Source organism: Lodderomyces beijingensis, assembly GCF_963989305.1.
Source record: "Lodderomyces beijingensis strain CBS 14171 genome assembly, chromosome: 1".
Classification (NCBI taxonomy): Eukaryota; Fungi; Ascomycota; class Pichiomycetes; order Serinales; family Debaryomycetaceae; genus Lodderomyces; species Lodderomyces beijingensis.
Genome location: NC_089970.1, coordinates 2,261,582 through 2,275,662, shown reverse-complemented (window position 1 = coordinate 2,275,662; position 14,081 = coordinate 2,261,582). Strand labels below are relative to the sequence as shown.

General features: G+C 46.0%; 6 protein-coding genes across 6 annotated transcripts; 2 read left to right on the top strand and 4 right to left on the bottom strand. All coding sequences in view use genetic code 12, as the record gives it.

Annotated features, from left to right (window-relative positions):
- Positions 1-27: 27 nt before the first annotated feature.
- LODBEIA_P09340 (uncharacterized protein) lies at positions 28-957 on the bottom strand (the record flags this gene model as incomplete). The annotated part of the gene is made up of 1 exon (XM_066976909.1): positions 28-957. One exon carries the CDS (start codon positions 955-957, stop codon positions 28-30), a length of 930 nt encoding a protein of 309 aa, XP_066827872.1.
- A 366-nt stretch (positions 958-1,323) lies between these two features.
- Positions 1,324-2,574, bottom strand: LODBEIA_P09330 (uncharacterized protein; the record flags this gene model as incomplete). The annotated part of the gene is made up of 1 exon (XM_066976908.1): positions 1,324-2,574. One exon carries the CDS (start codon positions 2,572-2,574, stop codon positions 1,324-1,326), a length of 1,251 nt encoding a protein of 416 aa, XP_066827871.1.
- A 1,615-nt stretch (positions 2,575-4,189) lies between these two features.
- On the top strand, positions 4,190-5,803 carry LODBEIA_P09320 (uncharacterized protein; the record flags this gene model as incomplete). The annotated part of the gene is made up of 1 exon (XM_066976907.1): positions 4,190-5,803. One exon carries the CDS (start codon positions 4,190-4,192, stop codon positions 5,801-5,803), a length of 1,614 nt encoding a protein of 537 aa, XP_066827870.1.
- A 239-nt stretch (positions 5,804-6,042) lies between these two features.
- LODBEIA_P09310 (uncharacterized protein) lies at positions 6,043-6,336 on the top strand (the record flags this gene model as incomplete). Its single annotated transcript, XM_066976906.1, has 1 exon — positions 6,043-6,336. One exon carries the CDS (start codon positions 6,043-6,045, stop codon positions 6,334-6,336), a length of 294 nt encoding a protein of 97 aa, XP_066827869.1.
- Positions 6,337-6,478: 142 nt separating this feature from the next.
- On the bottom strand, positions 6,479-7,267 carry LODBEIA_P09300 (uncharacterized protein; the record flags this gene model as incomplete). Its single annotated transcript, XM_066976905.1, has 1 exon — positions 6,479-7,267. The coding sequence occupies one exon, from the start codon at positions 7,265-7,267 to the stop codon at positions 6,479-6,481; it is 789 nt and encodes a 262-aa protein (XP_066827868.1).
- A 212-nt stretch (positions 7,268-7,479) lies between these two features.
- On the bottom strand, positions 7,480-12,984 carry LODBEIA_P09290 (uncharacterized protein; the record flags this gene model as incomplete). The annotated part of the gene is made up of 1 exon (XM_066976903.1): positions 7,480-12,984. One exon carries the CDS (start codon positions 12,982-12,984, stop codon positions 7,480-7,482), a length of 5,505 nt encoding a protein of 1,834 aa, XP_066827867.1.
- Between the last annotated feature and the right edge of the window lie 1,097 nt (positions 12,985-14,081).

Genomic DNA, 14,081 nt, shown 5'->3' with positions numbered 1-14,081 from the left:
TCTGAAAACCTCCTGATCCATAAGATACTATCCCAATTCCCTTATTCGTCGAGCTGAAGAAGGACTGCCGTCGATGGACGGTAGATCCGAGATTCTTCTGCTATAAGACAACCTTTTGTTGCTTTGATCTCTCCGGGTGGCAGTGGAGTCGGCCCGAGCACTCAATTGCGTTGTAGAAGGTGATTTCAAAATTGAAACTTGGTCACTGCCGCCGTTTTTGTTGTTCTTGATGTTGTAGCCTCCAAGAAACGACTCGATGTCCCGCGTCAAGCTCTTTAGTTTCTGTAAAGAGTCGGACTTTTTCATCAGTGGCAGCGAATAGCTGGTGGAACAGTCGCGGATCTTGTTTGGCGGCGGGGTGCTTTTCAACATTTCCCCGATGCTTAGTATCAGCGTGTCGCCATCGTACGCGAGCAAGTCAAGGTTGCGTTTCTCCAAGTTTGCTACTTTCGCATTCAACTCTCTGATTTGGTTTTGGTAGTTGGTGATGTATAGTGCTTTTTCGCTGTTTGACCTGCGTGAACGCTCGACTTCGTCTTCAAGAATGGCGAGCTTCTCAAGTAGCTCATTGTTGAAGCTTCGCTGTAGCTGGTATTTGCTATTCATGATGCGGTCTTGGCTCTCCATCGAGTCGTTGCTTATCTCAATGTTGACAATTTTCTGCCGCAAGAGGGAAATCTCTTCATCTTTGGCACGAAGGATATCCTGCAATGAGTCCAACTCCTTACCGAGGTCGTGGTTATGCCGCCTAGCCGTGGTCAACTCGCTCCTTGTGTGTTGTAGAATTTTGCTGATGCTTGAGTTTTGTTCGTCTAGATCTTGAAGCTCGTCCTCTAGTGCCTTTTCCAACTCTCTGCTCGACTCTTGAAACTCGTTCAACGCCGCTTCGGACTCTAGAACTTTTTGAATGAGCTCCGCTCTCGTAAGGTCGTTTAGCTTACGCGGTAGTGTAGTCATCGTCTACATGTGAAGGCGTGGTAGGTGGTACGTGGACCTTGGAAGGGGACATGGGCCAGAAAGTATTCGGATTTGATTTTTTTCTCCAAGTTGGTGAACCTCTCTGGTTCTCTCTGAGAGCTACAATCGAGGCGTGACAACGGGAACTACAAACTGTCAGCCGTACAGATAGGTTGAAAGGAGACAAGCATTGAGTTGAACGAATAGATGGTTGGTGACTAATATATGAGAAATGCATTAGGTTTAGTTATTAGATCTTGGTACTATTATGTGTAAAGTGTCACCGCGGTATTGGAGGGGTGACAACGAAAAAGGTAGAAAACGAAGGACACCGTAGTGTGACAAGTTAGACACACTCGGCTCTTTCTACTGGTTCTTCTTTTCTTCTTCACTATCACCTTCGCCTTCGCCTTCATCTTCATCATCACTTCTTTCATCCTTCTTGTCCCCGGAAAACACATACCTGTACAAGATTCTCAAAATCAAAACCAACCAGTAGAAATTGACCAACTGCAAGGCAAAGATCAAGCCAAAAGTGATTGGCTGGGAGATCCAGCACTTGTACTGTTGTGTTTCCCAATTGAGCTCCCATTCACCCACAGTCTTGAACTCGGTCAAGATGGACCACAATATTCTCAAGTTGATATAGTGTCTCAAGTAAACCCAAACGCCAATGAACAAGACAAAAAAAGGTCCGGTTAAGCTTGAATCCAAATAGTTCAAGGTCTTTGATATTGCCAAAAAGAAGTCGGACACGTCCATAGTGACAAAGACCTCGATGCCGATCCAGGTGAAGTGGAATCTGTAGGAACACCAAATCAAGGCAATGGTGATGATGTGATGCAACACCAACTCTTTAAAATCTTTTCTTGGTTTTTCCAATTGCAAAATCAACACCACCGACTGTTGCACCCAAAATGCCGCTTGGCCAAGGTAGAAGACTTTGAAATACACCTCGTGTGTCTTGTGAGGATAATCAATGTAGAAAGGGGTTGTTTCGAAAAACCACAAGGGGGTCCTCGACATGATCCATAAGCCAATGGGGCCACTCAATCCATAGTAGAACATGGAATAGGTCTGTTCCATAAACCTTTTCTGTTTGGCTTCTTTCTTGATGCCTAAATAGACACTGATTGGCTTCAAGACACAACACATCATAAACTCTCGCAAAAATGTGAAAAAGATGGCATAAAAGGCCACAAATCTGAAATCGTTACCGCCTTTGCCGTATTGGTCGGTGCCCTCGATGTAGTAAGATGGCACCATCATCGACTCTAAAAAGCGGTGGATTTCTCCACTGGGGTTGGACAATTGGAAAGTTAGAAATGCAACAAGCAACACCATCAAGGGCAATATCCAGGTCTGCCTATACGTCAATTCGCGAAAGCCAATGATCAACTTCTTAGCAATGGCAAAATCCGACTCGCTGTTGGTTTGCATCTCGAGCAACCTCGCATTTGACGCTCTTCTTGAAGCCTTGGTTGTAGGCATAGTCGACAACGAAGCCGAAGTGTCGCCAACATTGATATACCCAAACGACGTTGAGTGCTGAAGTCTAGCGTCAACCGATAGCTGGTCCTTCTCCTTGGAAGCTGCGTTTGGAGCTGACGAACTCATGACCCAAAAAGAAAAAGATGGATCAGGTTCGAATAGGTTTCGTTTCTAAACAACAGTGGTTGCAAGAAAGCAATGAAAAATGGGGGAAAAAGAAAACCCTCGGTTGAGCAGAGCTGTTGAAATGTATCAACAACAGCAACTAGAGCAGTACCCAATAGGAAAACAAAAAGAAGAAGAAAGCAGCAGCAGCAGCTACTTGAATCTCTGGATGGGTATGAGGCTCAGGGAAGAAGACAAATGAACGTAACTTGAAATTGAAGTTGCAATCAAGTCATAACATGAGTCGAGATAAATTTTTATGTTGGTGATACATCGCCAAATATTATATGCAATTCTTCTCCGCGTATCTGTGCCACCGCATAACGCCTTGGCTACGTCGCGAGTGGTATCAACCAAGCAAACAGGCAAGCCAACAACGCTGTTACGGTCACCAACTACCTACCAGCTATCTGTCCAAGGGAAAGGCTGCTACAGGGATCATGTGACTTGTGGTTGAACCGCTCCAGGCCAACAATCATTGGACCAGTTGGTAGCGGTGCCCACCGTCGTCGAGTGGTGATGAAATAGGGGCAACACCAACAACACCAATAAGAGAGGAAGCGGGTGATGGTGGTTGTTGCAGCAGGGATCGAGTCCAGCCGGGTCAATGGCAAAGCAGGCAGACCGTCCCTTTGCAAAAACTGAAATGAAACTGAAAGAAAAAAAACGGCGCGGGTCCACAAGGTCGGGCTCGTACGAGGTAGTTTGAACTCCAAACTGAGAGCGTTTCCCAGGAAAGGCTTGCATCCAGTGCTGAATGTCTCTCTTTTTGCAGGAGGTCTGTCTCACTCTAAAAGCAGCACTCTGCTAGTGTCGAGAACCTCGTCGTCGACAACCTCTCCGTCTGCTAGTGTCGAGAGCCTCGTCGTCGAGAACCTCTCCGTCTGCTAGTGTCGAGAACCTCGTCGTCGAGAACCTCTTCGTCTGCTAGTGTCGAGAACCTCTCCGTCTGCTAGTGTCGAGAGCCTCGTCGTCGAGAACCTCTCCGTCTGCTAGTGTCGAGAGCCTCGTCGTCGAGACCCTCTTCGTCTGCTAGTGTCGAGAACCTCTTCGTCTCTATTCCACGATTCCATGAAAACCAAGGTTATCCAGCCTCCCAAATACCCTAAATGTTTGTAGCGAGACACTTTTGAGCCGGTTTTGCTAGTTGCAAAGAAAGATGCCTGCTCCCTTCACTCTGAAAAAGCCGGACATCAAAGAAAGAAGCATCTTGGGCAAACCCTGCACCCACTTTCACCTGCACCCGGCTTCACCTGCACCCACTTTCACACGCCCCTGCAGCAGGGCTGAGCTTGAAGCGAAAGCCATCTCTTTCAACGAAAAGTGGTGGCCGTGTGTGGCCTTCTTTTGGCACCACTTTTGGTGGTTTCTATACTGCAAACGGTGAGAGATGGTGCCCTGCATATTGACCTTTTGAGGGCAACCAAACCCTCCACCAAATCTACGAGAAAGATAAAGAGACAAGGAGTATAGAAGGGATTCAGGTCAGAGACATTCAAGAGGGTCTTGCTTGTCAAAATACAGTCAAGTCAAGGCATATTTGTTTCGAGAAATTGCCCTTTCTTCCCCCGTTCAGATGTCTAGGTTAGATAGTCTAGTCAACAAGGCCACCGATCCGACCCTCACTGCGGATAATTGGCAGTATATCTTGGATGTCTGCGACAAGATATCGTCGGACCCGGAAGCGGAAACAACACGGGCAATCGAGGTGATAAAGAGCAAAATCACCTCGTCCAAGGATGCAAACACCATTCTCAGATGCTTGTCCTTGCTCGTTGCCACTGCCGAAAACTGCGGTTCGCGCATGAAGCAGGAGATCGCCACCAAGTCATTTTTGCAGGATTGTTTGGTCAAGAAGCTACTGGATAAGAAACTCCATATTACCGTGAAATACAGAATAGTCGAAGTGGTTGAACAGCTAAGCAAGAGCTTTAAAAGCGATCCATCCTTGAAACCGGTCAATGACGCTTATGCGCAAATTAAAAAGGAATTTCCCCAACTAATCAAAGCTCAACAGGGACCCTCCGTGCCAGCGAAACAAGAGAGAACACAGCAGGATAAAAACAAAGAGGACGAAGAGTTACAACGAGTACTCAAATTGTCCTTGCAAGAGTACGAAAATGAACAGAACTTGAAAAAACAATATCTCAATAGCAAACCATTGCCTGAAACCAAGAAAGCCGAGCAAGAGCCTCCTGCGTCGCCACCGGGCTCCGAGGAGACTGAAACAATTGCCACCGTGTCTAAAGTAAGAGCCATTTACGACTTGATCTCCTACGAAGAAGACGAGTTGTCCTTTAAAAAAGGCGACGTTATCACTGTTATCGAATCGGTTTACCGCGACTGGTGGAGAGGTTCGCTCCCCAATGGTAAAATTGGTATATTCCCGTTAAACTATGTGACTCCTATAGTTAACAAGTCGGCTAAAGAGCTTGCGGCCGAGGCTGAGCAGGAGAATAAGCTACTCAATGTTGAGCAAAAGAAGATTGACAGACTACTCGCCTTGCTATCCTCCACGAACCCATTGCAAGTCAACGAGGATGAAGTGACCGAGTTGTACAACCAAGTCATTGCGTCGAGAATCCAGTTGAGCAACCTTATTGACAAGTATAGCGTTAGACAAGAAGAATTGGGAGTGTTGAATAACCAATTGACAAATGAAGTCAAGTCGTATAATGACTTGTTGGATCAACTGATTGCCAATAGATCTAAACAACACCACGCAAGTCAAAGCTACAACCAGAGCCCTTACCCTGTTTCATCTCAATTGACTTTTCCTTTACCACTTGGACCACAACAACAGCCACCACAGCAGCAACAACAACAACACCAAAATCCGGGATATCAGGCTCAGCAAGCATCTGGTAGACCTCTGCAACAAGCCCAACAAGCTCCAGATCACTACTATCCTCACACGCAACATCACCCACAACAAAACCAAGCTCAGCCCTCATATATCCCGGCTCAGTTGACTCAACAGCAGAGCCAACTTGGTCCCAACTATACCCATTCCTCCTACATCCCCCAGCAATTGACACAACAACTGCAGCCAGCAAACTCCCACGTTCCTGCTCAAGTATCTAACGCATCGCAGTCGAGTTCGCCCTACCCGACATACCAAAGCGCCGAGACGTCGTATCAACGGGCATTACAAGAGCAGAGAACCAGTGCTGGATTCGGAAACGAGTAAGGTAGATTCAAGTTTATTAGTATTTGCATGTAGACCCTTGATTTAATTCACATAACTCTCATGATACCTCTCACAACACACTCGCTCTACGTTCGCTTGAAACCAAAGTCGGGGCCGAAAAAAAAATAAAAGTAAAGCATTAAAATATATCCACCGGTCGTTATCACCAACCACGAAGCTTACCCTTACGACCCTGGGTTCTTGCATCAGGGCCACCTCCCCATTTCCCAAAACCAAGAATGAGCAACCTTTACGCGCACAGAGAAGAGCAAAACAACCAGAAGTTCGACCAGCTAGCGCAGACGCTAAGCCAGTTCCGCACCACCGTGAATCACGACATTCACGAGCTGATCCAGCAGGAAAATGGCCTCTTGGATCAACTCAATGACAACTTCTCCAACTTGATGCAGCTGGTGAAGCGGACGCTGGGCAATTTGAGCACGGTGATGAATCGCAATTCTAGCTTAGTTCGGATTGTGGCGATTATCCTATTGGCGTTTTTCATCGTTTGGATGCTTTTCAAGTTGCTATAGCTTGGATGTCCGTCTTCCTACTTCGGCTTGATGTTGAAAGAGTATGGGAAATCAATGGTTTTATCGTTTTTTTTGGTTTTTTTTTTTTGGAGGGAGGGGGGGGGGGGGGGGGTTTCAGTGATATATCTAGATGATAAATTGCCTACTTTCTATTCACGACATCGGAGCCCAATCTATAGTTCCCAATAGCATTACCCCAGTTGATCTTGGATCTCGTGACAGGCAACAACCGTCTCAAGTTCTTGAAACTCTGCTGGTTCAAAACTTGGAACTCGGCAATGATCTTCTTCTCGATCTGATTTTCCGTCTTGTTGATGAAATTCACCACTGCATTAGCGCCACCACCACCACCATTGCTCAATTCGCCATTCACGACGTCACTGTACTTCAACCTGACGTTACCATCTTCGAAATAATGTATATCAATAGACACATCCCCCTCAATCCTCCCATCCTTGATCTCATACTCCGATCTCCATACACCAGTGTAGAAGTTCTCCATATTGCGCCTCTGCCCCACAATCACGACACGGAAAACCCCAACGTCATCCAGAGGTATCACAGTAAAGCTAAAATCGTAAAAATAGTCCTTGCCATACTGCTCCAACAGCGAAACTAACTTTGCGTCAACACGAGCTAGATCACCCACGGTCTCAACGTCAATAACTTGATCCCTGCGCAAATCAAAATTGAATCTCTGCCCACGGACGTAATCAACATACTTCGAGGACTTGGGGTCTTTGTTATGTTGGGAGACGATGTACCCCGATACCGCGATCGGTTGGCTGTGGATGTAGCGAGTTAGCGAGTCCTCTACCGTAGAGCTCGATGCGCCGGAGATGGTCTTGAGATTGTGGGAGACGTTCGCAAGCTCCGGTGATGGTGCGCTTTGGATCAATGATGCTATCAACTCTTGTAATTGGACCGACATGGTGTTGGGGATTATTGGCTCCTATTGGAATGTTGTTGTTGTTGGTGTTGGTGGTGGTAGTGTTGGTAGTAACCAATTCTTGCTTTCTCGGTTCTATGTCTAGTGTCCCCGTGAGCACTTGTGCAGGCTGCGTCAAACATACCTTTCAGCGCCATTACCACTTTCAAGGACAATCTTTTAATATATATATATGTATTAGGAGTACGTAATCTTTACGATAATAAAAAGGCACCGGCTCCCTCATTGACAGCTTGCAATAGCTTGCTCTTCATCATCTCCCTACTGGAATAATTGGGCATCTTTAAATAATTGGCACACGTCATTACCGAAGGTAGATAATCGTCATCTTTCAAGCCGCCTTCAGCGTGCTTTCGCACTACTGTCAATTCAGGTCGGAGTGCCTTGAATCCGCCAATGGGCAATTTTGGCGACCCGGTAAGGAATTGCAAAAACTGCCTCTTCTCTTGCTGGTTAAACTCCATCAAAATACTTATCAAGCTCTTTATTCCCTCGGATTCCTTGGTGAAGCCGTGGTTGGCAACAATGGCGGACGACAAGGCATCATACGACCAGTCTTCTTCGCAGTTACCGAAAAGCTCCACCAATTCATTAGCCGAAAATATAATCAATGAGTTGATGGGAAACACTTTGGAAAACCCTTCCATAAATGCTCTCGTTTGCACAATCACTCCCGTGAACAAGGTAGCTTCAAGAACCTTGTTCACGTATTGCTCCAAGTTGGTTGCATCGACTGCAACTTCGCTGCCGTTGGCAATCAACTCGTACTTTGGGTACCCGGGTAACTCAAAGTACAAGCCCAATTTCTCCAAAGTAGCACCGTCAATCTCGACTGATGCTCTTTGCAGCGCAGGCACCGATTTAAACGCTTCAAGGTACTTGTTGAGATGTTCCAAGGACCGCGCCAAGTCGGGATCCACCAATTTCAAATTGGAAATGGTAGCTATCTTCTTCACCATCTTGTGGCTCATGAAATGTGTTTGCGGGCTCTTGTGGTTCATAACTTGCACAATATTCAAGAAAACCGCATTGAATTTGAAATCTATGATTCTTGAATCCAACAAGGCTCGAGCAATGAATTTCCCTAACGATGCGAAAAAATGCAAAATCTTTCTTCCATTTTCTCCCTGAACGAGATGCTTGTCAATTGGTGCGGGGAATAAACCATGCTGGTTGCTGACATACGATTCCCGTTCGGCAGCGTCAAGTTGGAAATTTTCGTCTCGCCACAATTTCAACTTGCGACGTGAAAATTCTTTCGAGACGGTCGAATAAAACTCCAAAGTTGGTCCCAACCCGGAACCAACTTCGTCAAAGTACTCAATTTCCAAAATTCCGGGAGTTGAGCCGTATAGTCCCAAGACTTTGATGGCGCTTTGAAGCATCATCTTCCTTGCGATTCTAACCTTGTGCCGCGTTGGCCTTCCCAATTGTAATCTCTGGCTGTAGCTTGAGTTGCTGTGGTGGACTGCGGCATTGCCATTCTCCTCGGCAAGTTGGTTGGTGCGTAGCTGCCATTGGTGGATCAAACGCGAATATCCAAATGATGTCGACTGAAGGAAAAAAATCCTCGTCTCCAAGGGAAAGATGAATGGGAACTGCTTCGTTAAATGTATACTCCAACCAGGCAACGTGCCACTAGCCACAACCAAAGGCTCTTCGAGTTGTCTGTTCAACTTGACAGTCAACTTCCAATTGGTAAAGTCCTTTGCAGGAATGCCCAACTTGCCGCTATCGATATGGTGAGCGTTCATCTTGAAAAGAACTTTCAAAAGTTTTAAAGTGCTTGTGGTGGATGCATCGTACACGTCTAGCTCGTGCTCATCATAATTGAAATTGTAGTTGTTCAATTGAGCCTCGCTTACAACCTCCGAGCTAACTTTCCTGAACCCAACTTCATGCACACTTGACCAAATTCTGTTTGGTTCTTTTTGGTCACTCTTTTGCAGGATGGCTCTATGTATAGCACCATAAATCGTGGTCTCGATGGGGATCACTTCGCCATTGATCAAAAATTCGAGATTATATTCATTATTCTTTTTCGAGTTGGCCTCGTCGCCATTGCCATTTTTTTTGGTCAAGTTACTAATCTCCTCCATGTAACTGAATCGCAGCTTCAAAAAAGTTAGCACCGATCGAAAAGTGGCTATCGCGTGCACAGACAACACCATATTCTTGAGCGTACTCGGGAGCTTGAGATCATCCATCTCGCCCTCGGCAATCAATTTCAATTTTATTTGATTCGCCATTACCGCTGCCTGGTTTTGCTCACGCGAATAGGCAAGATGCGAACTCAGGTTATTCGCCGATACGAGTTCAAACGACTCTGCTCTGGTCAATGCTTCAAGTAACTTTCGAACTAATGCCTTGGCGTTGTTGAGGTCTTCGTTGAAGAAAATATCGACAAAGGATTTGTACCAAGCATGGGAGTCAAATGCACCAGAGACAAAGTCGTCAGACGTGAACAAGTTGGCCAACAGGTTGATGACGCCAGAAGACATCAATTCAAAACTGGAAATACCGCTCTCGCGCGAGGCTCCGTTCAAGGCATATAGTAGTTTACACCAAAGGCGAAACCATTGGTCGTAGTTGTATGACTTGACCTTTTTGGGGTCGTTTAAGGTATTCTTGATCTCGCGCAAAATCTTTAAATGTTCCGACGAGTTATCGCTCTCCAGCATCTTGATGATCTTGTAGCTCTTGACGATTTCAGATGCCGACTGAGCAATTTTCGGGTAAATGCCAACCATTCTTAGATAATAGGCGTAATCCTTGGTGAATTCCAAGTCGACATACTTGTTTGCAAACGCACTCATAATGTTGGTGCCTATATGGTTTTGGACATCATTCTTCAAACTATTCCAAGATTTAAACTCGGAGCAGATTTTCTCGACATCTTTCATCAACCCTTCTTTTTCAAATCGAAGCTTGTAGACTGATGGGGCTTTGGTGAATAAAACTTGGATGATTTTCAAAGCACTGTAAATCACCATGGTGGCGTTTAGCTTACGGATGTCATCGGGTGCGCTGCGTGTGAATGCGTCACTCACTATTTCATCTGTTGCCTCGTCGTCCTCCTCTTCTTCTTCTTCTTCTTCTTCTTCTTCTTCTTCTTCTTGGTCTTCCTCCTCCTCTTCTTCTTCCTCTTCTTCTTCTTCTTCTTCGTCACCATCTTCGTCATCTTCTTCGTCATCGTCGTCTTCGCCATCTTCGTCAACGTCCACGACTTCGTTCTCATTTTCCTCTTCAACTTCTTCATCGTGTTCATTCATGATATCACTTTCGCCTTGTTCGCCTTCGCTCATGCTCTCGTCACTTTGGTCATTTCCTGAAGTGTCGTTGTCGTTGTCGTCGTCAGGCGCAATGTCGGAACTTGCATCGTTATTCTCGCTATTCGTCCTTTCCGTATCCAATAGTGTATCCAGTGGAAACTTGGCCGTCTTCATCTCTTTTGAAACACCCAGCTGGTTTTGATTCACCACCGAGGCAAGTAAAGTGGCGACCATGTCTCCCTTGTCTATTGAGACCAATTCGTCAGCAGGTAGAGAAAATGCTATCCTGTATAAATCAATGAACCCTTTGCGCCTCACTTCAAAGTCCATTGTAGTTTGGAAGCTCAAAATGACCAACGGCCAAACTTCTTTCGCAAAGTGGGCATAGTCCTGAGGGATGACTTCCAAGCACATTTCACGCCGGCGCCTGTTGATGGTTTGGCGCTCGGTGGATTCCTCAAACTTGGACTTTACAAATAACGCTTCTGTAGGTTCATAGCAAATAGGAAGCAAGTAGCCAATCAATGTCAAGAATTGAGACAAGAGCTCTTTTGGAGCTGCCATGAGCGCTTCCACCGAAACACTGATGGAACAATTATCGCCATCACCATCACCTGCACCACTAGTGTTACCATTTTCATTTCCATTTCCATTGCCGTTACCGTTACCATAACCATTCCCATTCCCATTCCCATTATCATTCCCAATACCGTTACCTATACCAATACCAATACCACTCCCGTTACCTGTACCGACACCTCTCGACTCTGACTTTGATTTCTCAAACTTGTTCAAAGACTTGACAATGACCAAACCGATGTCGCAGTCGCTCATTAGCATTTTGCACACTTCGATAGAGACACTGCTCAAAATGATTAGTGATTTGATTAAACTTAGACACGAGCCAAACGAAATGGCCACTGTGTTGGACTCGCCGCTCTTGTTCAGGGACTTGTTGCAGCTCACCAATATCACGTTTGTGAATTCTTTCAACAACACCTCCTGGCCTTCAAATAGCTCGTCCAAATAGTCCGGCTTGTTTTTGAAGCAGTTAATGATTCTCGATATGGTGATCCAGGCATTCTCCACCACGTTTTCGTCGCTGTGGCTTCTCACCACGCCGCATATGCTGGCAAACGCCAGCTTGACCATGGAGTAGTTGGCCATCGATATGTTGGTGCACGAATTGGCAACGATGCTCAAACACTTTCGCTGAGCGTGTATTGTCAAGAAATCCATGTACTGTAGACATGCAATTAAACCATTGTTGGAAATTATGCTATTATGCGAGACGGGGTCTCTTGAAATCATTTCAAGAGTCTGTAATGCTTGTTCGGTGAGGTCAATGTACTTGATCTCTAGTAGTTTATTACATAGTGCAGGTATGGCATTGTTGCTCAATGCGTCGTGGATGAAATCTAGGTTGACCTCCAAGAAGTTGTATAGGCAACGACATGCAACTAGGTGGAGCTCCAAGTCGTCTTGCAAATGTGGATCTTCCATGATGTTTACCAAGGCTCTAGCTAATCTGCTCGCGGGGATCAACCTCTCCGCGGTGAGACCATTCATCATCAATAGCCTTTCCGAGAGCTGGTTGAGTGACTCCAACACGATATAAGTATCTTCGCCTTGTTCCAAGTTCTTGATCAAGGATTCGATTTCGCCGCTTTCAGGGCCGCTGTTGCCAAACATCACGGTGTCGCCCATTAGTCTTTGCATGACAGCAACAAAGTTGGATGGCATGGGTGGTCCACTTGTCTCGTTTTGGCTATTACCGGTGATTGCGCCAATTGCTCTTAATAGTTCCGAGCGGGACTCCAGGTCGGAGCCTCGTCTCTCTCTTTGCGCGGTATTTTCGCCCTCGCGCGAGGGTTCGCTCGAAGGGATATCCTGTGAGTCTGATCCTGGCTCCTGGCTGAGATTGGAAGGAGGAATAACCTCTGTGGCGTTTGCTGGCCTGGCATTCATCAATTGTCGCAAAAAGTCGCTTGTTTGTAGCAAGTCCAATTCTTCTTCATCTTGGTCCTCATCGTGGTCATTGTCTTCATCGTCGTCGTCGTCGTCGTCGTCGTCGTCATCGTCAAACCGCTCTTCTTCGACAATCATATCATCAGGGTCATCTTCGTTCAAATGCGAATCTCCCACCAACTCTTCTCCTTCTTCGTCTCCGTCGAAATCAGGATCAAAAAAGTCTTGAGAATCCTCGCTGCTGCGTTGGCTCAGTTTCCGATCTTGAGCTTGTTGCGCGAGCCTCAACAATGACTCCTCATCTTCCTCCTCCTCCTCCTCCTCCTCTTCTTCTTCGTGTTCTTCGTGTTCTTCCTCGTCGTTATCGCAATTCCCAGCCTCATGATGCGGTGTCTCGTTGGTGGCAACCGACAGACGAGACACACTCTGCTTATTCTTGGTGTTTGATTTTCTTGCCATGCTTGGGAAATCTCTCCTTGAAGGGGCGAGGGAAATGGTATACTCGTGCAATCCTCGAAAGTCGACCTGAATGGTATATGTATTTTTTCTTTTCAATATATTTGTTTGGCAACCCTTCTTGAAGATGTCTCTCTACTGACGATTTAACTTTTTGGGGACAAACCTCCCTCTAACCAACGTTCCAAAATTATGCCACTCTTTGCATACAATACTTTCAAAAAAAAAAAAACCCCAGGCTATCTTACAACTTTTCGAAGTGGGTTGCTTGTTTTGCAGATGCTGTGCAAAAGGCTGAATGCTCTTTATCTGTCACTTATCCCAGACGTAATGGGGTTTTTTTAAAGAAAACAAGCAAGAAGGTTCAATTTGGCTTGTTCTGTGGCAAAATCTTAAGTTAGTTTCAGTAGTTACCAGTGCCGCTATGGAGGTACTGTGGGTGGTGGCAGATGGCGAGGGCAGTGTCGCGAATTGGCTATTGTCGCAAGAGAACATGTTTTCTGCGACATGGTCACGTGATGTTTCTCATGGTGGAGCTTCAACAGTGAGGCGTAGAGTTGCGAAGATACGAGCTCCTCTACGAGAAAGCGTGTGGAACGGGGTTGAAGTATGGGGATTGAGCTTTTGCACCAGCAGCAGGAAGCACGCAAGCTCTTTGCAGAGAAACAAGGAAAAGAAAACATTGAAGGCAGAGTAATGGCTGTGGAGCCTGGAGTCAACGGCTGTGGAGCCTGGAGTCAAACTATGTTCTTCACGCTCCTTGTAGAAACAAGACAGCACTGGCGGTTGACGCTCTTGAAAAGATGTTAGCTTGTGCTTGCGAGACACCAGAGATGAAAACAAAGTATGAAAAGCAACGGTTTGGTTGAGCTTGTCACCAGAAGGATCTCGGGAAGTAATTTTGTAGCCGAAAGAAACCCTCGGGGTAAACGCACGGCATTCTCGCCTATTCATATATACGCGCGGTTTATCCAGAATTTGGAAAAGAGCGTCAAAACACAGTCGCCGGCTCGATTGGCGAGCTGTCACTCTTCTCATGACCCGTGTAAAAGACAAAAAACAATCAGACACCAAAGAGGTGTCTCCAGTTTTCATCTTTT